At 49.8% G+C, this 25,109-nt stretch overlaps 2 protein-coding genes across 6 annotated transcripts in view; one reads left to right on the top strand and one right to left on the bottom strand.

Moving 5' to 3' along the window:
• The first annotated feature begins 2,177 nt into the window (after window positions 1–2,177).
• Window positions 2,178–9,164, top strand: PRELID3A (PRELI domain containing 3A). 4 transcript variants are annotated; one of them, XM_026040458.1, is made up of 6 exons: window positions 2,178–2,345; window positions 2,657–2,746; window positions 3,527–3,597; window positions 3,701–3,803; window positions 4,649–4,769; window positions 7,444–9,164. In XM_026040458.1, the coding sequence occupies exons 1-6, from the start codon at window positions 2,208–2,210 to the stop codon at window positions 7,578–7,580; spliced, it is 660 nt and encodes a 219-aa protein (XP_025896243.1). In that variant the 5' UTR covers window positions 2,178–2,207; the 3' UTR covers window positions 7,581–9,164. The 4 variants fall into 4 exon arrangements, with proteins under 4 accessions (XP_025896243.1, XP_025896244.1, XP_025896246.1 ...); XM_026040459.1 differs by having other exon boundaries at window positions 4,649–4,761; window positions 7,444–7,489; XM_026040461.1 differs by lacking the exon at window positions 4,649–4,769 and adding an exon at window positions 4,853–4,941 and having other exon boundaries at window positions 7,444–7,470.
• Window positions 9,165–15,730: 6,566 nt separating this feature from the next.
• The window catches only part of SPIRE1 (spire type actin nucleation factor 1), a 104,976-nt gene continuing 95,597 nt past the window's right edge, over window positions 15,731–25,109 (bottom strand). For both annotated transcript variants that reach the window (XM_026040451.1, XM_026040450.1), the window contains 5 exons: window positions 20,341–20,478; window positions 18,126–18,196; window positions 17,386–17,413; window positions 17,156–17,292; window positions 15,731–16,320 (listed from right to left, as the gene is read on the bottom strand). In XM_026040451.1, the coding sequence (XP_025896236.1) occupies window positions 16,062–16,320; window positions 17,156–17,292; window positions 17,386–17,413; window positions 18,126–18,196; window positions 20,341–20,478 (633 nt within the window). In that variant the 3' untranslated portion in view covers window positions 15,731–16,061. The remainder of the gene's footprint in view (window positions 16,321–17,155; window positions 17,293–17,385; window positions 17,414–18,125; window positions 18,197–20,340; window positions 20,479–25,109) is intronic.

Genomic DNA, 25,109 nt, shown 5'->3' on the forward strand with positions numbered 1-25,109 from the left:
GGCGGTGGGGAGGCCTCCCCGCCGCGCGGGGCACCGCGAGCGCGCCGCGTGTCGCGAGCGGAGCGACCTCTCAGCGCGGCTGCCGGGCGCGGGGGCTGCAGGCAAAAGCCGTTCAGTGGCGGCCGCGCAGGGTTCCTCTGTGCCGCCCCGCGCCCGGCGTCCTGGGCGCCATCCCGCGGTCCCGCTCTCCCCTTCCCGGGGCGCGCCAGGCCGGAGCGCCGCAGGCCGCGGCCCGCCGCCGTGCCGGGGATGCAGCAGGCGCGGGTCGGTGCCGACCTGCCGGCTCGACCGGCCGCCTGCTCCCAAGCAGGGAGGGATGGGGGACGAGGAGGGCACGGCTGCTGGCAGCGGGGTGGCCCGGCGGGAAGCCGCGGAGCMTGGCCGGAGCCAGCACGGCCACCGCGGGGGCAAGAAGCGAGGGCAAAGCCGGTATTTCCTCCTGACCAAAGCGGGGGCGGTGGAGGAAGCTCCGGGAATTTTAAGACAAGGAAAGGAAACTAAGTAGGAGCGTGAGCTGGCACGGGGAAAGGTTGTTRCACGTTCCAGTTCTGCTCCGTGACTTTCAGTGGCTTTACGGCCCTTGTCTCAGGTTGAAGATTTSCACCCCAACTGTCACCTAATCTGGCCTTCGCAGGTCAGCAGTGGAGTTGTTAAAATGCCACCAAGGACTAATTTCTTAAAAGTCTCCAAACCTGAGTGGTACAAACAGTAATGGCTACTGAAACAKTTAGAAAATATCCAAATGTGTGGTTTTACACCTTTTAAAATGTACACAAACATAACCAAAGTGACATAAATATTAGGCTTCATTGAAGCTTCCCTGAGCAGTTTTAGGTTTCTGGCTCCCTCATAAACCATCAAGGAGACTTCAGTGCAATTTGACCTTGTCAGCTCGTGTACCTTTGTTTGACTATGATGTTTACGTTGTGATGTACAGTCACATAGTCAACTTCCTTGTTATGTCCCGTTCAATCCAGTGAATGTGAGGAGTGGTTCTCCAGCTCTCCTCCTGCGGTGGCTGTGGAGTGTCTCATCTTCCTTGGTTGCACCACTAAATCTGAAGGACCTTTGCTTTTATTAGAAAATAACTTATTTTTGCCAGCCTCTGTTCTTGCTGTGCTGTATTGTGTATCCTCTTTTGTACTGATCTAATTTAAGACAAAAAGTAATTTTCTTGAAAATCAAATTTATTTAGGACGCTAAGTATAACTTCAGTGCAAATTGGCACACTTMAGCCTTCTTGTGATAAATACCAGTGGTCATATTTTAAAGGCATTTTACACACGTTTAGTTCCATTCCGGGTATCAATTACTGTGAATACAGGTATCATGGTTCAGAGTCCACGTTACTCTGTTGGGCCAAGCCCATGATTTATCTAGGGCTGCTTTGGGTGTCTCAGAGCAGACATGTGGAGCCCCACACAAGCAGCTGTGAACAGCCCGTTCTGCACGGCTCTGCTTCCAGCAGTTTGGGATTGCCATGGATGTTGCTGARGCTGGAATTTGTTTTAAAAACTGCTCTGTAGCGATGAGAAGAGTAGGCAGAACTGTAAGCCGTGCTCGTAGGCCTGCTGGCAGCGCTGATGGATGTGCCTCAAGGCCTAAGGTTGATGTAGCTTCTGAAAATCTGCCTTGTTTGCTTGCCTTGAAATGTGTGGGTTGTTATTTATGCTGTAAGTGCTCGCTAGCCTCTCTTACTTCCTTTTTCCTTTATTTCGTATGTTGGACTGGTATGAAAAATGTCGGAGCTGGCATCTGGGGGCCACCTAAGCTCAAAATCTGTCCTCTTTCTCAAAGCAGGGCAAGCTTAAAAGTTAGGTCAGGTTGCTCCTCCAGCAGAGCTCTAGGAGAGGTGGCGGTTGGACAGCCCGTTCCAGGGCTCAGCCATGCTGACTGTGTGCTTTTTTTTTTTTTTTTTTCCCTCATTTTCCATATAGTTAATCGGAATTCACTTGCGGAATTTTACTGGTAGCCATTTGTTACTGCTGCCTCTTGTCTTTATTTCTGTCAGTATTTCCTTTGCGTTATGAAAGGGTTTTTTTCCCCATGTGTGCATCAGTTCTTGCTCRCTGTCTTTCCAAGCATCACTGAATTGGGAAGGCCTCTTGGGAGCCGCTAACCTGCACTGCCCACACAGCATCACAGCATCAGCAAATATCATCTCTTCTCGTTCCAGGCACCCCTGGGATACCGTGATCAAGGCCGCTATGAGGAAGTATCCCAACCCAATGAACCCGTGCGTGGTGGGAGTCGATGTGCTCGACAGGAGCCTTGACAGCCGGGGCAGGCTGCACAGCCACCGGCTSCTCAGCACGGAATGGGGGCTGCCGGGCATCGTGCGAGCGGTGAGCGCGCCGCTCCGGCCTCAATTTATGGGGAATAGACCTGCAGAAACACTGCACAGGCTGCAGTCGGAGCGCTTTGGAGCAGCCATGTGCTGTAGGCTTTAGTATATCCAAAGTATATGTCTGTACATGCCTTTCAGCCTCATCTGTGCCATTTTACATGACAGATAGCATTTCCCACTGTGTAATCTTGCTACTGATTACAGTGTTTCAGTAATAGTTAATTACTGTGTATTTATTTGGGGCCACTAAGAACTTGAAACTTACTGTTTTGACCCTTTTAACTTCGGTACTTTTTGTTTTGCTTCTAGATTTTAGGAACAAGTAGAACTCTGACTTACATTGAGGAACATTCAGTGGTGGATCCAGTGGAAAAGAAGATGGAGCTTTGCTCAACTAATGTGAGTGAAGTTTCTGGCTAGGAAGTTTCTGATAATTAATTCTGGAGAAGGGATGTCCCATATCTCGTAGCTTTAAGAAATGYGTGTTTGCATCTTCTGTTAGGAGGAGGCCACTTCTCCATCTCTAGGTTGATATGAGGGTGCTCTCCCCAGCTCTTGCACGAAACCTCAGATACTTTGGGGCCAAGCATCTAGGATTCTGCTCTGAACATAAGGCTGTACCTGAGAATATGCATTAAAAAAAGATGAAGTTGACTTTTGATCAAGTAACTTTACATTACCATGATGCTCACAATTGAAAGTTTAATTTGAAACACCTTTCCCCCCCGCCCCCAATCCATAGATAAAGCATTGTGCAGTATTTTGATCATCTGGGTACTTTTAACTTTAAAACTTCAAGTGAGTTGTCCAGAGGAGTGTTTGTCTTTGTTCAAAAACCTCCTCTTTCTTGCGTGTCAATCTTCTGTATACTCAGAATAGTGTCCAGGTGGCCTTGGTCTGGAGCAGCCTCTCCGAACTGCATTCCCTAAGTTGGATAGGGTTCAGCTTGCAACAAAACCCAGCAGCTGCTTGTGCCTCTGTTGCGAATCAAAGCTTTGATTATAAGTTGATCTAGGTTAGGAGAAGTTGCATCACCCTTTATAGGTGTTGTTACTGACTGTGTCCTTCTGTTTACACTGCTTTGTCTCTTACCTTTTGTGTGAGTGCTGGGCTACTGAGAAGCACTGTTGGCATAAGGCAAACGAAAGGCAAGAACTCAGAATTTCTTTTCTTTTTAAGATTACTCTCACAAATTTGGTGTCTGTTGATGAGAGACTGGTTTACACGCCCCATCCTGAAAACCCTGAGAAGTAAGTGGGGAATTCGTATGCCTCTTTTCTGGGGGGAAGAGGGCATAGGAGACAATGTTAGTCCTATTCAGTTTAACTGATAATTTTCTTTATTCTGTTACAGAACTGTGCTAACTCAAGAAGCAATTATTACTGTCAAAGGCATTAGCTTGAGCAGTTACTTGGAAAGCTTAATGGCAAGCACAATCTCTTCTAATGCCAGAAAGGTACGTCACCTTTATTCTGCTCTCCTGTGGTGGTGGTGGCGAGGTAGTGATTCTCAAGCATGTGTGCTGAGTACCATACTTAATGTCACTAAACTTTGTGCCCAGAATTTCAGTCGACATTTTCTGGGACCTCAACAAGTACACTATAATTTACCAAAGAATAAAAAAAAAATCACTTTTTTTTTTTCTTCTACAATTACACATTGTAAAAAACAACCGCCTAGGTGTATGCTACAGTTACCTTTTTTTTTTTTTTCTTTTTTCCTTTAATAATAAAAGCACCTTTTTTAAACAGTCAGCTCTCAGTCCCAGGAGCGGAAGGCTGGTAGTGCAGCGCTAACTTCCCTCTCTGCCTTTATAGCATGTTTTCTGTGCCTGTGCAGTTCTTGTCCATTACTCAGTTGTTCCTTTGCCCTTGCCTTGCACTACTGTAAGCAGAGGCCTGTTCTGTGAAGGGCTGAGGCGTTTGCAGGTAGCACTGCCCCGACTGCCCCATCCTGTGCTTGCTTCTCTTAAAAGCAGGCTGTGCAGGGCTGTGCTTATGCACAGGCACGTCTGTGGAAGTGCTTCTTGCTGCTTCCTGAGGCACTTTGTCCTGGATTTTTTCTGGGAAGGAAGGGAACGAGCGCAGTTGCTGCAGAAGCGCAGGTGTCGCCGCCTTACAGCGGGCTGAGCGTGCCAGCAATCTGAGCCCCTTCAGCCCTGCTGGACACTGAGAATGTAAAAGCACCTTCCTGTCCTGCCCCCTTCTCCAAAGGGTCTACTCACAAACGTTAAACTGGGCGGGAATTTGTRCTTGTGTTAGCAGTCCCTTCTTCCCCTGTAACCTTCCCTACTTTTACTAGCTCTTCTGGAATGCTCTGCTGTGCTCCTGTGTTCTTAGCAGCCTTCCCAGGCTTTATAAAAGCCACTGGAAAATGTTTTACTGTTCCGAAGAAACGGGAACCTTTGCTCTGAGGTTTGGAGGTGGCAGGTGATACCTTATTATTGCAGTGATGATGGAAAAAGTCATTCGCTGTGTGTTGTAAATCTTTTTTGTGTTGCTCCAGGGGTGGGATGCTATTGAGTGGATAATTCAAAATTCTGAGAGCGCTCTAAGCTAGCAGTTCTCCACACCTGCAGGTTATGCTAACTAGTGGTAATGCCAACGTTATCCTTCTTGCTGCAGCATTTTGGCTTCCTAGCGAGTGTGTGCATGGCCTGTTGTGATGTGAACTTCATAAACTAACCTGCATGCGTGTTGGATGCACCTCACATACAGGAATGGCAAACATGCTCACTGCACAGAAGGTTTAGAGTGGGGCAGGGCTGGAATGGCTCCGTTAGCCCTTGTTTGTGTCCTTGAAAGCCCGTGTGGGTGCAGCAGGCCCGTGGGGTGGCTCTGGAGCGGGTCTCACCTCTGAGCAGCTGCTCTCCGATCCCCATTCCTGTGGTTTCCCAGTCTAAAAGGGGCACCTGAGAGGACTAAGGAATTGGTTACTCACTGGAACTGGCGTTCTAATTGCCAGTCCCCTTAGGATGTGAAATTGCATTCTCAAAACCCATGCCCTAGCAAGGGAAATCTTTTGCGTAGTGAAACCGTATTTGCTTTTCTTACGCCCGAGGAATATTGCTGCCCTTCCGCCAACTTCTGTGGAAATCTGTGCAAACTCRAGGCTGTAAGAAGGCCACACTTTTCACAGTGTTCTGCAGATACATTCATTTCAGTAGCGACCTGTCCCTTAAGCAATGTGACTGTGACAGCATCTCCCCTCAGCGTTGCGAGTGCTAAAGGCAGTTGCCTCTGTGCTACCTCAGTGCCAATTATTTTCCTCCCACCACTCAGCCTAGCTGCCTCTGTCATTCCTGTATTGGCAAACGCTTCAACTAATGAGACTGCTTCCAAAAAGCCCTCCGGCTGCCTCTCTTGACTCGGGATGCAGGTGTCTGTGCCTGGCTTGCTTGGGGATGCGCGTGCGCGGCCAGCACTCGCCTCCGGGCGCCTGTTCCGCTCTGCTCCGCTCGCCTCCCGCACGGCCTTCCCAGCCGGCCGCGGGCTCTGCCCACGCGGGAGCTGCTGCCGTGTGCCCTGCACACCCTCCTCTGTCAGATTCTGCACTGTTGGCTGCTCCTGGCGTACATGAAGGCTCTGCAGCTCTTTATGATTAAATTTAAATTCCCATGCAAGATACTACTGCACTTTCTCACCAGTATCACGGGTCTATTCTCAGCTGCCTATGGCACACGCAGGCCTGAGGACATGTCTGTGGATCTGTGTAATCTGAAGAGCAGAAGGAAAGAGCTTGGCAGGCTAGTCTGAAAGTGGGGATTTGGGTGGTTGCCAATGAATACATGAGCCGAGGCCGCTGCGCTGGTCGCTGTGCAGCCAGGCCCTCAGCAGAACCTCGGCGCCGGCTCTGCGGAGCGCGTGCTGCGTGAAGGCTGCTCGCCCGCCCGGCGGCCTCGTGGCAGCGCGGCCGCTGGCCGCGGGGGCTCCGTGCGCGCGCTGCGCTGCCGCAGGGACGTTCCCACAGGAGGGCGTGAGGGGACGAGGCGGCCTGATGCGCGGGAGCCAGGTGCCTGCTGCCCGTGCATGTGGAGCGCTCCAGCGCCTCGCGGGAGGGGATCCTGGGCACGGGGCCTCCGGCGCCGCCTCTCGCGCGGGGCCCGCACGTGGGGAACATGAGGAAGTTACTGGCTGCGAAACAGCGTCCGTTCGGTGCCCAAGCAGAAGGAGCCCTGAAGCGAGGCCGTACTCTTCCAAGGGAAGCTTTTCTCCGAGAAACCTCACAGTGCTTGCAACAGGAATATAGCCAAGTTGAGAATAAAGGTGTGCAGGGCTTCCCCTGGCCTTCTGCCCAGCCTCTGCAGGGGCCTCATTGCTGGTGCCTGCTTTGCTCAAAGCTTCGCACCCCTCTGAGAGGGGGTGAAACCGCACGGCTCCCGGCCCCTTCACCTCTTGTGCTCTGTAGGGCAGCAGTGGCGAGTATCTCTGGCTTTTTGGGGAGGAGAAAAGAGCAGGTATTTTYGGGGTCTCCTGACAGCTGCCTCTCTGGGCAAAACCATCATCCCGAGGACGTGGGGCGCTGAAGTTCTGAGCTTTAGCTTAGCTGAGGTGCACCGGTTTGTGCTGTGCCCCCGCTGTGGGGCTGGGCACTCGCGTGGTGGCTGCAGTGTGGGCAGCTGCAGGGTCCTCCTGGGGCACGGCGTTTCCCAAGGGCTGCTCTGGCTGGACCTGGCTGCTGTGGGCAGAGCCGCGGCTCTCAGTGCCTCAGGCCTGGGGAGGCGCCCAGGCTGGTGCCCCGATGTGGGAGGCCGGGGGGGCCTCACTGGAGAGTGAAGCGGGGCCGACGCACGGCCTGCCGTCCCTGCGCTCCGGGGCTGCCCGCCGATCCCGCAGGAGGCAGCGGGAGGCTCCCGCGAGCAGCGGGGGCAGCACCCACCAGCACTGCTGTGTGAAGTTCTTGCATGGGGGTGTGAAGTGCAGTGAACAGCAGTAAGAAGCTGCTAAGAAATTTATCCACATAATCCTGTGCCAAGCTCTGCAGGCTATGGAAAGAAAATTAAAGCAAATCTCATGTCTGACAGAGGAAAAACTATAGGAGCGCGAATGGTGGGATTGTATCTGTTCTGATCCTAAATGACAGTGTTTCTCCGGCAGGGTCGAGATGCCCTGGAATGGGTGATTGGCAARTTAAACACAGAACTGGAGGAACTCAAGTCAACGCGCGAAAACATGAAATCGGCCATGGCAGCAGCATCAACAGAGAACTGAAGGCAAAACCTGCCAGGAAGTGACACAGAAATCTTATTCTGCAAACTTCTTTTTTTTYCTGTAGATGACCCTCCCAAGGTTGATCTGCACAGGTTTTATATGTATATAARAACACTAGATCTGAGAAAAAACATCTAGGAAAAGTAACCGTGTCCCATCTCCCCAGCATCTTTGGTTGCCCGCTGACCGAGACGTCCTGCAAATGCTCTTTTGGTTTAAACAGAGTCCTTTAGATAGTGGAGACAAAACACTCAGCACATTTAAACCTGCCCCAAATGTGCCTTCTATAACAAAAGCAGAGAATATGTTTCTTATATTTTACACCATCTTTGCTTTTTGTATTCTAAGAGAACTCGTATGTTCATTAAGGGTTTTTCATAAGAGCATTGGTCTATGAAGATCTGATAGGTGCTAAAGCAGTTGATTTTGTCCCTTTTCTAACCTCTTATGGTCAGTCAAAGGGAACTATGCGAGAGAGAATGTGGTACTATAGAGAAGGATCCTAYAGAGGATTATCCCCAAAACCTAAAACGTGCGTGGCACTAACTCCTCTGAGCTGTCCAAGTGTGCTGTCTGCACGAGACACACGGATACTTTACCTCTTGGATGTTTGTATCCAACACAGATAATGTTTCTATTGATGGTAGTAATCTAAACCAGCTGCTCTTTGTAGGGAGAAGGGTGTAATTTATTGTCATATTTATTAACTTGCAGCAGTCCTCTCCATGCTACCAGAAGAGCACTGGTAATTCCTGGAAAGTGCTGGAAAATCCTTCCCTTATTTATTTGCAGAAAGGCTACTTGAATGAAGGGACTGTGCTGTTCCACRGGTGCTTGCTTTGACATCAGGTCTTAACTGAGGAGGAGACTCTGATGCAAGAAGTAGGCTCTTGCTCAGATGAGAAATACCCTAGAAACTTGAAATCCACGGGGCAGTATCTCGTAAGCAGGTACTCCCTCTTCTCTAAGGGAAGACAAAAGTAGATGGAAAATGAAATGGTCTCGCTTTTTTCAGTGCTTTCCACAAACTACTGGCTTAACTTTGTGGGTTTTTCTTTTTAACACTTTGCCATATTGGCACAAAAAGTTTTTAGGATCATTTTTAAATAATTCTCATGTGGAAAAATAGCAGCTATAGAAATTGCTTCCTTAAAACRTGCATAAATACAGGTTGATAACGGAGCTCATTAAAGAGGGTTTTTTTTTGGTCCATGCAGAGTTACCTGTTTTATGCAGCCCTCTGCTAGGGCATTTTAATGTATTTTTTGTGTGTGTGCCTGCAAACTGAGATAAATGTTGCAAAGGTGTTTACTGGCGCCAGTGGCGACCAGGGACTTAGGGAACTGTTGAAGAGCACAAGCAAATTCTGTAAAATGTAGMAAAGTGGTTGTCGCTGCAGCTTGAACTCGTGACTTAAAGAAGTAGCTTTAAGCAAACTGAAATGAGGAGCTTTAGGGAACTGCCTGTGGCTTTAGGGAGACTGCAGAGTCCGTGTTCCTTATGTGACTCGTGAGAGTGAGCATCAATTTGGGTGTAACTATAGTCCGTCCGAGTCGTGAGATCCTAATGAATAAACCTGTTTTTTAAGAATAGTTAAGGTCTTTTCTTCTTACCCAGGATTTGAAATGCTTGCTTGGCATTGTGTTCGAGCTCGATAATTTTGCACAGTGGCTTCCAGTGCTGCAGACGCTCTGGAAGAGGGACAGCCGGCTCCCGCTTGCTGCCCGGAGCAGCCTGCCCGCTGCCCCGCACCACATGAGACACGAGCTGCCTCGGGACCCTTCTGCTGCCTCAAGGCAGAGCCTCGCTGCCCGCCTAGGCGCCTCTCCTCACGGTTCACTCCACGCCCTGAGCTTCCCGCTGCGGAGCTGTGAGCCGCCAGCCGCTTCCCGCTCCGTGCCGTGAGCCGCTGGCTGCTTCCCACTGCGGAGCCTCCCACAGCCCCCGCGCTCCCTGTCCTTGCGCCTCCCTGCRGGCAATGGAGAGGGTTCCTGCGAGGCCTGGCGGGTTTGCTGCAGCAGCAGTCTGGCAACAGGAGGAAAAGACTTGCTTGCCCAGCAGGGTGCTTTTTATCCTGGAGGGATCCTGAAAGGCTGGGGAAGCAGCAGGTGAGAGCCYGGCTGGCAGCACAGGGTGTGGTTGAAGGGAGAGGGGCTGTGTGTGCACGGTGGGCGCCATGCGTGTCCAGGGGGTGGCTGTGCTTCGTGCAGCTCCGGCCAGCGTGCTGGGTGTCCGGGCGGATCCAGCCCTGCCGCTGGGTGCCCGGAAAGGCCCTGGCGCTGCCACTGGTGCCCGGGGGTCCCTGGGGCTGCCGCTGGCTCCCAGCACTGTTCCAGGCACTGCTGCTTGGCAGCTGCAGGGAAGGCAGCGATGGCCTGGGAGCTTGGGAACCGGCGCATGTTTGCTCAGCCTGGGAGGMACTGGGGGTCCTGGAGATACCAAACTACAGGTAAACGCTGATCCATGGCTGATGGCTATGTATCTATTTTTTGCTAGCGCAGGAAAGCTCATGTTAGCAACAAAAACCATTGACTGAAACCTGTACAATAAAGTGGACTCATGCGTCGTCTGCAGCTGTCTCACAGAGACCGTTTTTCCTTCCTGACCTGCCTCTGCTCCAGCATCATCCCTCCTCCTGGATCACGTCAGCGGGCACGGCGGCGAAAGCCTCATGGGCGAAGGGAAAACACGAAGCCCCAGCCGCAGCTGCAGTCCCCTCAAGGGAGCCGCTCAGCACAAGCAGCGCAACGGAGCCGCAGTGCTCGAAGGGTCAAGCACTCGTGTGTGATGGGCAAAGCAGCGCCGAGGGAGATGAACCCACACAGCAACATTCCTTGACCCGACCATTTTCGTTTTCATCTTTAGTCAGAGCAATTTTTCTTGCATCTTCTCAGACTGTAAGCTCCGAGGGCCGGGAATCYGTAATGTGACTGTGTTCACTGTGGTGCTATCTAAATAAATGACATTCATTTAATGTCTTCAGTTAAAAGAAACCACTTGTGTAGCTCCTGTAATATAACATGGGCGGTTGGTTTTTAGAGAAGACTTAAAAACATATTTGCTTGGTTAGTCCATAAGCAGTAGGACAGAATAGCAGGAACTTGCTGTAAGCCACAGATCACTGTTCCAAGTTGAAGAGTTGTCCGTGGTGTCTGACTAGGTGCCTGCCTTGGTAGGGGGCTTAGAATCGTGTAAAATGATGAGCGCTGCTCTGCAACTCATGGGGAGCWGCGACTGTCATTCGCGCTGCCGCTGCGCTCTGCTGCAGCGAGCCCTGCTCAGCCCGGCTCAACAGGCCGTGCGGTGCCGCCAGCCTCTGCCTGCTGCCCCGCGAGGACAAACGCGCTCTCAGCTGGCACTTTATTCACAGAAAAAGGGTTTTCTTTGTGAAGCTGAATGTGAAGATCTGTCCTCTTAATTCCTCCACCGTTGAGATTTGAGATTTTTTAAAATTTTAGTTGGCAAAGGAAAATCATCAGTAAGAGTTATTAATCATCAATAAAGATTTTAATTTAACTGAGCTCTTCTGGCTCAGTACATATCTGTCTTTACCTTTCTGCAGTGCTTTTAAACACAGCTGAACAGCTGCAATTCAGCGCCCCCGAGAAATGCAGCACTCGTACTTGATACCATTGGCTGTGCTCCACAATCAGTGCTTAGCATCCCCACAGTTAGATCAGAAAGCGAGAGCGAGGAAAAGCTATTTTAAAGCAACTTTTATTAGTAATGCATGAACCAGCGATTGCATTTCGGTACCGTGCAGCACGGAAGCAAGCAGAAGGAAACCCTCTTGCCTTTCTCGGCTTCACCGAGGGAGCCGGCGCGCTGAAGCCGCAGGGAACCTGCAGGCACACGGACGGCGCAGGGCGCGAGGTGCCACGGGCAGTGGGGGCAGTTTGTGCTTTATGCTGCTCATGGCCCAAAACAAATGCAGCTCTTGAGATTAYTTTTTTATTAAGGAGAGGGGGAGGACCACCTTTCATAGCGAAACAGCCCGTTTTATGTATTGCATCTTTGTTTCACTCCCACGTTCTCACGTTATGTAACCACCAGCCTCTTCCAATAAAGACCTGTTGGTTTAACTGGGCCTTGGCTGCTAGCACTGCAGGCTGGGTCATGACAGCATGTTCCGGATGGATGGATGGATGGATGGATGGATGGATGGATGGATGGATGGACGGACAGACAGACGGATGGATGGATGGATGGATGGATGGATGGATGGATGGACGGACGGACGGACGGATGGTGGGTGGGTGCTCCAGCAGTCCCGTTCCTGCTGGGAACGGTGTCAGCGGGGGCCAGGGGTGGGATCTCCGCTCCCTGACACCCGCTGCTCGTCGCTGGCTCGCAGCACGAGGGCAATCCCAGCCCAGCCCGTAAAGGCCGCTGGGCTCCCAGGAAATGCCACGCTCCATAGGACGTCCCTAGGGAACTGCTTGTCCTTTTGCACTTGCAGATGGTTCTGATCAAAAGGGTTACRGACCAAATGGGTCTTTTGCAGCTCTGCTCGTACATTAGGTAGCCTGGCACCTGGATAAAGATGTTTCTAAGCAGGCGGTCTCTCTCTACAGAGAGGTTTATCACCACTTTGCCCAACAGCTGCTCCTCAAGCCCTTCTGCAGAAGCCCCCTGGACTGGACTCAACTGCAGCCCTCAACTCCAGCAGCCCCTTCCRTTACGGCAGGACACAGGGCCTGGTCGACTTCAGCTACTCGGAGGGCCGGTCAGCCAGGCCTTGCTGCTGCCAAACAGACCAACCTGCAGGGACACTGAAAAGTCCTTTAGGGAACCCGCAGTTAAGTGCAAACTACCACAGACATGTTGCTGCCTTCATTAAATGAATATTTTTTAGCTCCAGCCCCTGCTGATCCTCCATGAGTGCCAACACTCTTAAAATTCATCTGCAAATCTTTGCTTAGCAAACTGTATTAACATTTCAACTGTACAGACTTCAGAAACTTTTCATGGTGCTGCTGGTTTTTAAGCCCTTGCTTAATGCTGTCGGGAGCTCGTAGCGCAGAGCACTGCTAACACTGAGCACTCCTCGTGCACCTCTTCCTTTTACCAGCAGCTCCCCAAATCCTTGAAACAGTCACAGCCCCACGGAAGCCTCTGCCTTTGCGGGTGGGAAGGGTGCAGGACAGACAGGCCTGCTGCTGCCTCGAGGTCAGCGGAGCTAGAGGGCCCTGGGACCATCCGGGGATATTTCCAATGCGGAGCCCGTGCGGAGCTGCTGGATGCGGCCTGAAGGCAGCAGTCACGGCGGGCTGAAGCTGGCGCTTTTCGGTTACTGCTCAGTGCTGCAGCCAGCGCCTCAGCGCAGAAGCTGGTCCTGAATTTTCCAGGGAGGAGTGTGGAAGAGAGAAGGGAACACTGTGAGCTGTGATAAAAGGTTTCTCCCTGCCTCTGGTTTGAAGGATGGGGAGGAAGTTTCTGCCAGCGGCTCCCAGAGCGTCTGCCTCCAAGGAGAGGGCTGGATTTGTTTCCAAGGCCTGCAGCGTGCGCACGAAGCTGCGTCCCCGCTCTAYGGAAGCAGCTTTGTGGCTATTCTAACACCGCTCTGACACAGTCCCTTGCCACTTGCAGCCCAGCCAGCGCTCAGGTGTTTGTGATTCCCTCATTTTCCTTAACGCGGCTCCTCAGAAGCGGCAGCCRACTGGTCTTCACAAAACGAGAGAAGCGCGAGAAAGAAGAGGCGAGGATGTCTRCATTCGCTTACACGTAAAAGAATTAACACGGACAAGGGCTGTCATGGAAAGGTGTTTTATTTTTGCCCCGCAGCAACCCCCTGCCCCCGGTGCAGAGGCCGCAGGGGGCGCGGGGACAGGCCAGCCCCCCAAGCAGCGTGGGCACCACGAGCACCTTGTGGCTTCTCCCCACACACGAGCGCAGCCGCCGCGGGCTCCCCGCTGGCAGGGCCGACTCTCCCAGCACCGCGGCGCCCGGGGCCGCTTCTGACTCCTCGCGTCTCTCACGAGGGCCCTACGCAAGTCTCGGTCATGATAACACAGCTAGAAAAATAAAGGATTTTAAAAACTGACGGGCACRTCCTGTCCCACATCGTTTTTGGTGGCAGTTCACTCTAAATGCCTATGGAGCGCCAACGGTCGGGAGGGGCTGGAAGCTTCACTAAAGGTAATGCCAACACACAGATAAATAGGACTCACTTTCTTTTTAAAACGTCATGGAAAAGTCATTTCCCATTGCATGACGGATGGCGGCTTCCTAACCATTCATACATATGTTACAGCTATTTACAAGCCGCTGCCCTCCTCCTCCGAGGCGGCAGCGGGGCCGCTGCGGGCTGCGCTCTGGCTCTGGCCCAAGGCCGTGGCGCTGGGCAGGGCCGGCCCGGCCGCCCGGGGCTCCCCTGCGCGGGCTGCGCGCGGGGCTGGCGCCGCGCAGGGCCGGGCGCTGCGGACACGGAGCGCGGCACGGCGGCAGCACCGCGGCTGGCGGCACGGACGCCCTGCGAGGCCGGCGCAACGGCGTTTTCCGGAGAAATCTGCAGGGGGAAGGAGGGAAGATGGAAAGGGGGGCCTTGTTTTCCTGGTGTGAGCGCTGTGCAGCAGAGCCGGGCCTGGCCTGGGCGCTGCCAGAGCCACCGAAACCGCAGCAGCCCTTCCAGACCGGGACCTGTGCCCTGTGCCCCTCGCCCGCATGTGTCCCCATCTCCCACAGCCTCGTGTCCCTCCCGCTCTCCCGMGCGCCAGCAGGCACAACACGAGCCAAAGGGAGGGCCAGGGCGGCAGGGAGGGAGCGAGCGCCGCCGCCGCCGCTGCTCCTCGCGCCGCTTCAGCCAGGGCCGAACACGCCACCTGAACAAGCRCCGGCGCTGCGAAACCTCGCCCCTTCTGAGAAGGAGTTTAAAGGAAAGTCAGGACGGACGAGTCCCTGGGAAGGCTTAAGGAGACTCCACATGTGCTTTTCCACCTGACTATATGAGCGGCCGCACCGAGGGCTGCAGTGTAACCTGCAAACGGGCTCTGAAGGGGCAGCCTGGAGAAGGAGGCAACGCGCCCGCCATGGGGCTCAGCACGGCCGTGGGGCTGGAGCGGCTGCCCCGGCCCCCCGGGGAACTGTCCCCGCCCTGGGGCCTCCAAACACACAGATATTTGGGCAGGAGCATCCACTCCCATACGCACATATTCCGAATCAAAATAAATAGGCAAATCCAGTCCCTCCTGCTTTGGAGCTGTTCTGAGGTATCTCTCATTACTCTGACATATAGAAAGGTTAATAAATAGATCTGATTTTTTTCCGCTATGTCATTCTATAATACACTGCTATATAGATATTAAATATGCCTCAGGGTATTAAAAATTTTATGAAAAAGTTACAGTAGTTGATTTTCAAGTATTAATAACTTGGCTATGTTAGCTTTTTCTTAAATACGAAAATGATCAAATTATAAACTAAACTCTGACTAGGCCTGAATTAAAAAAAAATATATAAAAAAGTGCAAAAAAAGAATGTGATGTCACTTTACATTGTAACATTATAGGAACACCTAGTTTAGCATTCTCTTGTGAGTGAATTAAACAAGGAAAAGGAGAATAAGAAAAAGAAATAGAGCTCCCAATCTGAGACAGCACTGCCCCAAATTTCAGCAGAAAACTAAATTCTACAGCCAAGTTAGAAACCCCAGAAAAACGGGGTTGCCAGTGGATATGCTGTCGGAAGTTATTATAGCAGTTTTTGTGTCCGGTTATAATACAAATGTACACCGCACCCACCTTTTTTTTTTACCGCATAACCACAAAAGCAACTTTACAGGTATTCAGTTAAAATGAGAACCTCCCTTATTCCCCACCCTCCCCATAACCTGTACAACTCCGTCTAGTACTAAAATTCACGGCCACGAAGCATCGTACATTCAAGATAGGAAGTAAACCAGGAGAGTGTGCTCGGGAGACGGGCGGGAGCTGCGTGGCGAGCGGAGCCCCGCGGGAAGCGCGGAGCGCCGCCACCGGAGCCTCCCGGCCCGGGACGCGGGCGCCGCGCGGGGCTCGGCCCTGAGCTCAGAGCCACTCGGAGTGTCCCAAGGAGGGTCGCTCGGAGCCACGTCGCTGGCCCTCGGCCCTGCCAATATGACTTAGTGTTTGCTACCGTGCTCGCACTCACACCTTGTTACACTGGGTTCTCCTTCAAGCGCATGTTTGAGCTCGTCTCCTGAAAAACGACTCCAAGAAGGGTTAAAAAAGGACTGAAAGCAAGAAAAGGCTTTCCAGTTTCGAAGCACACATACAAAAGAGCAATGATTTCAAACGACTGTTTTTCTTCCAGTGCGAGGAGCTGACCCGTTGCGTGTCGCTCTGTGCAGGTACAAACACAGCACCCTGCACCTCTGGAAACCCTCGGAGCAGGAAATCCGCAGGAGGGAGCTGATGCAAATCAAGCCTGTTAGGTGGAGGGAAGCAACGGAATGGCGATCCAGCGTCAGGGACCTTGCTCGTGGATAGTGACCTCATGAAGCCAAAAGCAAATGAAAGGCACAGGGCTCAGATCTCGTTGATGGTCCGTTCAGACGGGCAGTACTCGGAGGTCCCCGGCGAGGACATGTAGAAAGACTGCGTCTTCCTTTTTAACCTGGCGCGCTTGTTGGCCAGAGAGAGGCTGCGCCGGCTCGAGTTGATGATTTCTGAAATAAACTTCTTGCAGTCCACGCATACCTCCATCGTGCTCCAGTCCTCCATCAGCTCTTTGGGAAACTGTAGCTCTTCATGGGACCTATCCACAGATTTGGACCTTGAGCTCAACCTGAAAGGTGAAAGACCCATCTCATTATTTACCAGCGCATTGCTGGGCCCCAGGCAGACCGGCTAGAAAATGCAGCAGTTTTGACTCAAACCTTGTTTCCTCCTGCCTCAAAAATGACCCAAGGCGACCAAGCAGCTGAGAGGACAGCTGTTAGCTGGTTCAGTAGGATTGCAGGGTGACTAAATGAAGGCAGACGTAAAGTTTAACTTAACCAAACTGATCTTATTAACAAATATATATCAGTGATGTATCTGTCTAATTTTGACCTAATGTCACAGCACAAGTGATTTATGCAGAGAGTTCTGAATAGGAGTATAGGAACTCTACATCCTCTCAATAAAAGTGATCTTTTTTATAAAGTTTCTGGGATTACTGTTGAAAACCATCTGTGTAGATATGGTAGAAAACCAACCTTTGATAGAGTGAAACTGAAAAAATAAAATTCTTGATAGAAGATAAATTTGTGGAAGACATTCAAGTGAACTCCCATTCAGTTAGTGCTTCCAGGATGTGAGAACTATCTCCCTAGGAGTCTAAGTATTCTCTCCTGAGAATACTTAAGAGGTATTTTTAGAGGTACTACAGGAATTCAGTTGTCCTAGTCTCGTGTTAATTTTTCACCTGTAATGTGATAAAGGCTGAAGTCGCACTGCTAATATTGTCCTTCATGAAGGGAAATGGAAGAGAGGTTTGTTTTCAGTCTTCAGAGAGGTTACTGCAAGTATTATAAGTATTAAAAACAGATGGACAGACTCTTCTTAGTGATTTATAACTTGAGAGGAAACGCTTAGGAATCATTTCCAAGGGAGAGGTAGGGCCGCTGGACGCTTCTCACCTSGGCATGCTCCTCAGGGATCGGTGGTGGCTGGTGGAGGGTTTCTCTGGCCTCATGAAGCTTTCTCCTCTCTGCAAGGTTGAAGGTCCCAGTGAGAAGATGGGGAGGGTGGAATATGGCTTTGATGGCAGTCGCATCTGTCATGAGAAGAGCCAAAGGAAGATGTGAAGCATCATTGCCACAGATGGCAGATTTTTAAGACGGGGCAAACCATACATTTATTTACTTACCTTTTTGCAACACTGTGAGCATACAGGCCTGTGTAGGAAAGTGAGAGCATGAATTATCTTACTGAGAAAATTTATATTTAAATCAAGAATAAGAGAAAAATGCTTTCAGGTGTTAGAATCCTGTCCCATCCCATTAAAAAGGAATTGTTATTTTTAAAGCTTCTTGAATATACTTCAGAAGAAAAAAAGAGCTAGAGAATAAAACAGCTAAAACAAAACAGGGAAAATAAAGTAACCCTTTTTTCTCAAAGAGAACATCCCTCGATAAGTGACACAAAAAGATCAGTGATTCCACAAATCTCCACACTCCCACTGTTTAACTTAAAATTTTTCATTTTGTCAGCAAAGGATTCATCCCTTCTCCCCTCACTCCAGTCTACAAAAAGTAATCCAAAACATAATATATTCTTCTGTCTTGAAAAAAATTCCCCAACAATGGGAAAACTTTGTAACTGTTGAGGGAGTCTGAATAAAATCTACCTTACCCTTCCATGAGCATAAAAAAAAAAAAAAAAGAGGATTTCTCTTACTTTTACCAAAGAATTTCAATCTAAGGAAGTAATTCTGCACTCAGGTGGGAACAGGTTTTAGATATACATTTTTGTAACCTCATCTGTAATTACATAAATAAAAGAACAGTAAACACTTTGCAGCAGAACTAYTGGGAGGCTTCTAATGTACAAGTCCCTATATTTCACTCTGAAATGGTACTTAATTATTATCAGATATCAAATACTTACCTCTTACAGAACTGACAAGTGTAAGACCAAGTAAAGAAGGAAAACCTCCTTGTTCGACAGCAAAAGCAGAGCTAAAAGAAGAACAGAGGAGTTCACAATTTTAGAGAGGACAGTCCTGCACTGTGATGAATTCATCTACCTGTAAGATCCCCGCTGTAGCACTCCATCCAGTGCTGCAGCCCCCTCTTCCAAGAGGATATTGAAAGGAATGATCCAGAATTTTATCTTGACATACTTAGAAATACTCTTTTAATTCCTCATCTAATTTAAATAGTTACTTCTTTTTACTCCTCCATCACTGGTGTTTATGGCATTGCCATAGAAAAAAAAAGAGCAGCAAAATAGGAGTAACAGCAACAAGGACAAGTAACCACTAGAACTGAGGAACACAAGAACAAAGGGGCTTAAGTTCAGCCATGGATAAATTTGGGCTGGAAACTGGACTGGTTCCGGAAAAACAACTATCAACCTCCCTTGCTAACATTTGATGATTTTCCTCTAGTCCCATGTTCTTGAAAACCAGAGAAGGTTCAGAAAAAAAATATACTAGCAATCTTACTTAAGTAAAACCCTATTTTAGCGTGAGATGACAAACCCAGTCTGTTTAGTTTATCCAGAGGAGTAACAATGACAACAACATCTACATGAAGCAAAGGCCACGGACCATGAAGAAAGTTTTAATGAAGCACAGGATGATGCACTGGGATCTAAAGACAGGGAGATGAGACTAGACGAATTTGCTTAGAAATAAAAATGAACATTTTAATAGCAGGAGTTAATTAAACAAAGCATCTACTTCCCCTGGAATTTAATAAAACGTCATTATTGAGTTTTATGGACCATGACAAGAYGCAATGGCTGAATGTAATGACTTTTAAGATTCTGATTCCCTCTGCCCTAAAAATATTAAATCTACTAAAAAATCTACACACATTAGACACGCAACCCTGTWGCTAAAATATATTTTAAAGGCAAAACATATTTGTTGATGTTCAAGAAGAACAAGTCAAAAGAGAGGGAAAAGGACACTGCTTCTATTGGTAAATACCAATTACGAGTCTGCAGTTCGCAGAAAAAAAAACATTAGTCATTGTGTTTTCTAACATTAAACCTTCTTCTCGGGTCACATGTTGCCTGACTCCTCTGGAAGGTTCTCATTCCCTCTTTGCTTGATACACAGACCTCTGCACATCACAGCTTTAATTATGAACTAACACATCTTCAGATAGCAGGGTGAAATACTTCTGCTCATTTTGTAATGCAGAAACAAACAAATGAAAAGAACACAATTTACAGACGGAAATCAGTAGATGCAAGTAGCAAAAGCTGTCAGAGACTATATTTAAAAGAGAGCTATATTTAAAAGGGAGTTACTGCTCTTACTGAGGAAAGTTTTCACAGCCAGGAAAAGAAATAGGTCAGTGGGCAATTTACAGAATTACAGAATACTACCGAGATTCTGGTTCCCCAAAAAAATTTGCAAGAAATCAGAGTTGGGGCTTATATTTAGGATTCTTTTGTCTTTCAAGTTCTTGCAGTTCTCTAAAGTGCTTTTAAAGCCCTTCAAAAATGCCACTGCAAAGCTCAAACTGCTGGTTAGAGCAGCACACGCGGCCTGCCGGCTCCTCTGCCTCCGAGACGTGCGACACGGCCACGTCTCAAAGGACCTGCAGATTGAGGAGCAGGTTCTAGATCACTAGATCAGGCTCTAAAAGCTGCAAAATGGAAGCCAGGCATGGACAGAAAAAATACCTTTAAGCAGACACAGCTAGGTTCAGTAAGGTAAGAGKTTTTTTATGGGGTCACACAGAATATAACTGTGTTCTTCCTACTCTAGAAATGGGAAACAAGTCAGGAAGTGGGGAAGAGTCTGTTGATTAGGGGAAAGGAGGGGATCCGCACTGAAAAACCTGCTGCAATTTCCTCCTGCTAGCTGTAATTCTGTTTTGTGGAATAAAAATGCTGAGCAGTAATACTGCAGAAGGCGGGGGACCGAAAACACTCCTGCCAGCGAATGTTCAAACACGCACGCACAGAGCTGCTCGGATTGCTGCAAGCCCCACTGCATTCTTATACAGGATCTAAGCAAACCAGCTGCTTCTACAACAAGTGTCGCCGTGTTCAGCACACACTGCACGGGGGCTGCTCCGCACGTCCCACGCTCAGGACTGCGGACACGGGGRCCGCTCCGGAGGCTCCGCGTGCACCCACATACCTTGCCCTTCTTGAGAGCTGTGTAGACGTCTTTATACTGCTGGTACTTCTCCAGCTCTGCCTTCACCAGCACCTGGCGGATGTGCATGACCTCCTCCACCGTCAGGGCGAGACACTCCACGGGGTAGCAGAACTCCTCCTGGAAGCCAAGGAGATCCTATTACTCGGAGGCCAAAGCTCTTTCTCCCGGCCTCCAACCTGCAACGCCAGCCACCCGGTTAGTGATTCCAGAAATGGGGGGGCCTCCCCTCAGACTGGAAGAGCTTTGGCACGCTCATGGGCATCACGTGAGTGTCCAGCCAGCCCAGGCTGTGAAACTCTGACCTAAACTCATGCTCAGTAAGAGCTTTCTTCTTTTTAACTCCTCCATTCACCCATCACTTGGCCTTTCCCTCTACTTGCTTAGTTTGAAGATCCGTTTTAACCAGTTAACATTCAGGTTCATAGTTTGAAGGGAAAGGGCAATTTGGCACGTGGTACTGATTAGGGTCTCCTGWGTGAAGAGGAGCAATTTCTCTCATACTTTGTGGTGCCCAGAGTGGCCAAGGAAAGTGGTTAGTCGCCCCTTCTAGCACGTGCTTTTATTCAGTGGTACCACACGTTGGTGCTCACATCATCACATAATCCACCAAACTACAGAAACACATTGCGGCCAAGGCAGAAAGGTTCTCCTTTCCACTGCAGGGACCACAACAAGAGCAATTTAAGCTTTCCAGAGAAATCTTCAGATACAAAGCGTGGGAATTGGTTATATAATTCCTCACTATTAATGGCAAAAAAAAAAAAAAAAAGGCCAATTGCAAGACAAGCACTGCTCCCTCTAAAATCCCGTGCGTTTTGTACTGCAGCATGTGGGAGAACGCTGGCTACAGAACTCCCGGCTTTGGTACCACAGAATAAAAGTCATCTCCCCAATTTTAACCCAGCCCTGTAGTTGATTACACAGCTCTAACAGAAAGGCAGAAACCTCAGAGGGAACTCCCAGCACGTCACACTTCGTGAACCTTTTCAGCAGGCCCCGAGGGGCTCCCGTGCTGGGCAGGGATGGGCAGCGCGCGCTGCGTACACCAAGGCCGCGTCTCTTGCAAGCACAAAGGCCTTGCTGCCTGTTTAGAGATCTCCTCTGGAAACTGATGATTTAGGTTAGTTGGGAAATGCTCAATTTGCATGAACTGGGAGTTCCTTTCTGTCTTTCCATTAGATTTCAAAGAAAATCTTTCTACGTTGCAGACCTGGCAAACATTAGCATTTAGGAACCACCACACTTTTAAAAACTGTTGTCTTACCTATCTAGAAAGGGAACACAAAGAAACTTCACTCTGTTTAAAAGTACCCCACAAAAGACTAGAATGAAGTCACTTGGTTAGACTCGCCAAGCTAAAGCTTTGGGGTAGGGACCCTTGCTAGGCCGCTGGAAAGAAAATAAATTGTCAGGAGCAGCTGCCCTCATCTGAGTATGGTGCCGGGCTCCGCAGGCACCGAGAGCCACGGCCTGGAACGGGCAGCTCCCTTGGGCCGGGCTCCGCAGGTGCTGGGAGCCACGGCCTGGAATGGACAGCTCCCTTAGGCCGGGCTCCGCAGGCACTAGGAGCCACGGCCTGGAATGGACAGCTCCCGCGGGCCGGGCTCCGCAGGCACCAGGAGCCACGGCCTGGCAGGGGCAGCTCCCGCGGGCCGGGCTCCACAGGCACCAGGAGCTGCGGCCTGGCAGGGGCAGCTCCCGCGGGCCGGGCTCCGCAGGCACTGGGAGCCGCGGCCTGGCAGGGGCAGCTCCCGCGGGCCGGGCTCCACAGGCACTGGGAGCCGCGGCCTGGCAGGGGCAGCTCCCACGGGCCGGGCTCCGCAGGCACTGGGAGCCGCGGCCTGGCAGGGGCAGCAGCTCCGGGCACCTCCTGCAGCACCCCGGGAAGGTGCCAAGGCCGCGGCGGCCGCAGAGGCCCTCGCTCCTGTGTGGCCCTGGGCGCTCGCGAAGCGGCCGCCACGTCTGCCTGCAGCCAGGGCTGCGAGTCCTTGAGGGAAGGACGGGTTAGGTGGGCACCTCCTTGCCTGGGGGCGCCTGCTCCTTCACCCTGGGGCGCGCGGCCTCAGTGGGCTCTGCTGCGCGGGACACGTCCGCAGGGCAGCGGCTCTGGGGCACCCGCCGCTCGCAGCAAGCACAAGGAGCCRGCCGGCCACGGGGGAGACATAGGAAATGTTCACGTGTTTAAATGCTAATGTTTTAATTCCAGAGTTTACACAAGGACAACAAAATGTTAATGCAACATTAAATAAAAGATAAAAATTATGCTGATTTCAGAAAAACACCTGATTTTTTTTTCTTTCCTTTTCAGAATAGAAGTAAGGACACAAGAAAATCTTTAGGTTTAGCTTTGAGGCATTTAAATGAATCTAAATTAAGCTAAGCACTGACTAAACTTCATTAAACGGTGATGCTGTGGAGTTATTGCTCAAACCTCCAGCAATCATCTGTACCCAGGCTAGGCAGCTCCAAGTGTGAGAACACAGGTTCTCATACAACACAACACATTAAAGACAAATCATGGCTTGAATGGTCTTGATTTTCTGGAATTGTACTCAATATTTATTTTAATATGAAAGATAATTCAGTGTTCTTACTTTTAAAGGAAAAAAAATTATTAAAAAAATACTTTTCTGAAATTTCCATAACCCTCATGAGAATCTCTTCAACACTGACTTTGAAATCCTAATATATATACCATAAGAGCTTAAGGTCTATGTATAGAGCTACTTCTCTTTACTCAGGAAAAACAGGTACTAAGTACTATAAATTCACAGTGTGAAAATGAAGTGCTTTGTAGGTCATTTTCAGCATACACTCACCTAATAAGTCCTTATGACCAACATATTTTCACACTAATATATCCCTTGCAAAACTGCTCATTAGAGGATGACATTGGGCACTCATACGAGCTGCTCAAGTAAAGAGTAAAATACGAACCAGTGCTGGCTTGGCCACCAAACTCTGCAATTCACAATTAGCCCAGCACTCTAAACTCCTCGTGTTTTGCAGACAAAAAATTTCTGAAAAGTAAGCTGGGTAGCTGAACTATAACAGCATACAGGTTTCTCCTGCAACAGGTTTCACACTTCCAATTTTCAGTTGGGACAAGGAGAAAAAAAAAAAAGAAAAATTATCCATACAAGGTAGAGATTAAAGTTTTTTTTTTTTTTTTTTTTTTTTTTTTTTTTTTTTTTTTTTTTTTTTTTGGAACATAGCTATTAATCATTCTACAAGTTCTCATAAGAAAGTATACTGAGGAATGAAACCATATTTAGGTTTCAAGTAAAAAGGTTGCAAATGCCCTTCCATTCTACATGCTATATCTTGTCAGAACCACAAAGGCTTAATCTTTTTAACGTAGTTCATGGATTACAGTAATTCTGCTGGATTATTGCTGCAGGATCTTCATGTGCTGTACCACTGATAATGTTGTGATGTTGCATTTTTAGTTTGCTGTCCTTTCAGAACTGATTTTTTTTCCCCGTGAGGTGATTGAAGACACATAGAAATATCCTACCCACATTGAAATCAACATCAATCAGGTGCAAGGTCCCAGGCTAAGCTTTAATTCTCGCCACAGCTTAGGAAGTGCGCTCCCCTCAGAGGGAACATGCTGGTGAGGGTGATTTCAAAGCCAGCAAAAAGAGGCAAACCTTGGCGGGTTTCCACCTGCTGGCAAAAGCTCTCTCACAGAGATAGTACATAGCCCCTGCCACCCCGCACATGACTGCTTCAACGGGATGAGAGCTGAGCAGAGAAGCTGTTTGCATAGTTGAAAAAAGTGGTCTGAAAGTCATCCTTGGAAATAAACGGGTTATCCTAGGAACCTGAACAATAGATAGGAAGCAGAGAAGCGAACGCTGTGTATAAATGAAACCATTAACTTCAGTCCTTTGGATCAGGAAAATAACGACAACAACCATCACCCATCCTCACAATCCTTATTATTTCAAAAGCAAACAGACCACCAAGGAATGCACACACACGTCCAGGCACGGGGTTCCTCTCAGTGGGTGCACYCCGAGTGAGCGCTCCGGGCCGCATCCCGAGGAGCAGCACGGCGCTGCTGCCTGCGGCGCTCCCGCCCTCCTTCCCGGGATCTCCCAGCTCACATCAAGGGCTGGCCGGCCTCTCAGCCCTTCGGCTTCTCCTCCCCACCTACTTAGCTCCAGTCCCCTCTGCGTGAGGAGGTGCCAGGTGACACCACGGCAGTTAGTTAAGCAAGGCAGGCCAGCGTCTTGCTAGTCCCACTACGAGACTGCAGCCAAGTCCTGCCTGTTTGCAGTGGCCCTGAGGACCACTCAKTGACGAGGCCTCTTTCACCTTGAAGAGAAACTGCAGCCACGGGAGCGGGTGATAAGAAATGAAACTCCATCAATCCTGGAGGAAGGGATGAAGAAGTGTAAAATCAAACAAGAAGCAAATGATATTCTGCACTTGTTTAGAAGTGTTTGCTCAGGGATCTGCGGGGCTATGGAGGCAGTGGCCCCTGGAAGGGGCTGCCACCCGAGCTGCTGCAGCCGGCCCAGCTGTGCCGCGGGCATCAGAAACGGTCTGCTGAGCCTGGAAACGGCAGGCGCTCGGTGGGGCTGCCCGTCACACCTAGAGGGCACTGTTGCCAAGACGGAGAACCGGCTCGCTAGGCAGCAAATAAACCGGGCTCTTCTATGAAAAGGAGCATCATTTCCCTGCTGATTTTCCTTGTTTGTCACTTCCTGGACAAAAGCAAGGTTGGTGACAGCTCTGAA

This window comes from Nothoprocta perdicaria, unplaced genomic scaffold, assembly GCF_003342845.1.
Source record: "Nothoprocta perdicaria isolate Ctin4 unplaced genomic scaffold, notPer1 scaffold_258, whole genome shotgun sequence".
Classification (NCBI taxonomy): Eukaryota; Metazoa; Chordata; class Aves; order Tinamiformes; family Tinamidae; genus Nothoprocta; species Nothoprocta perdicaria.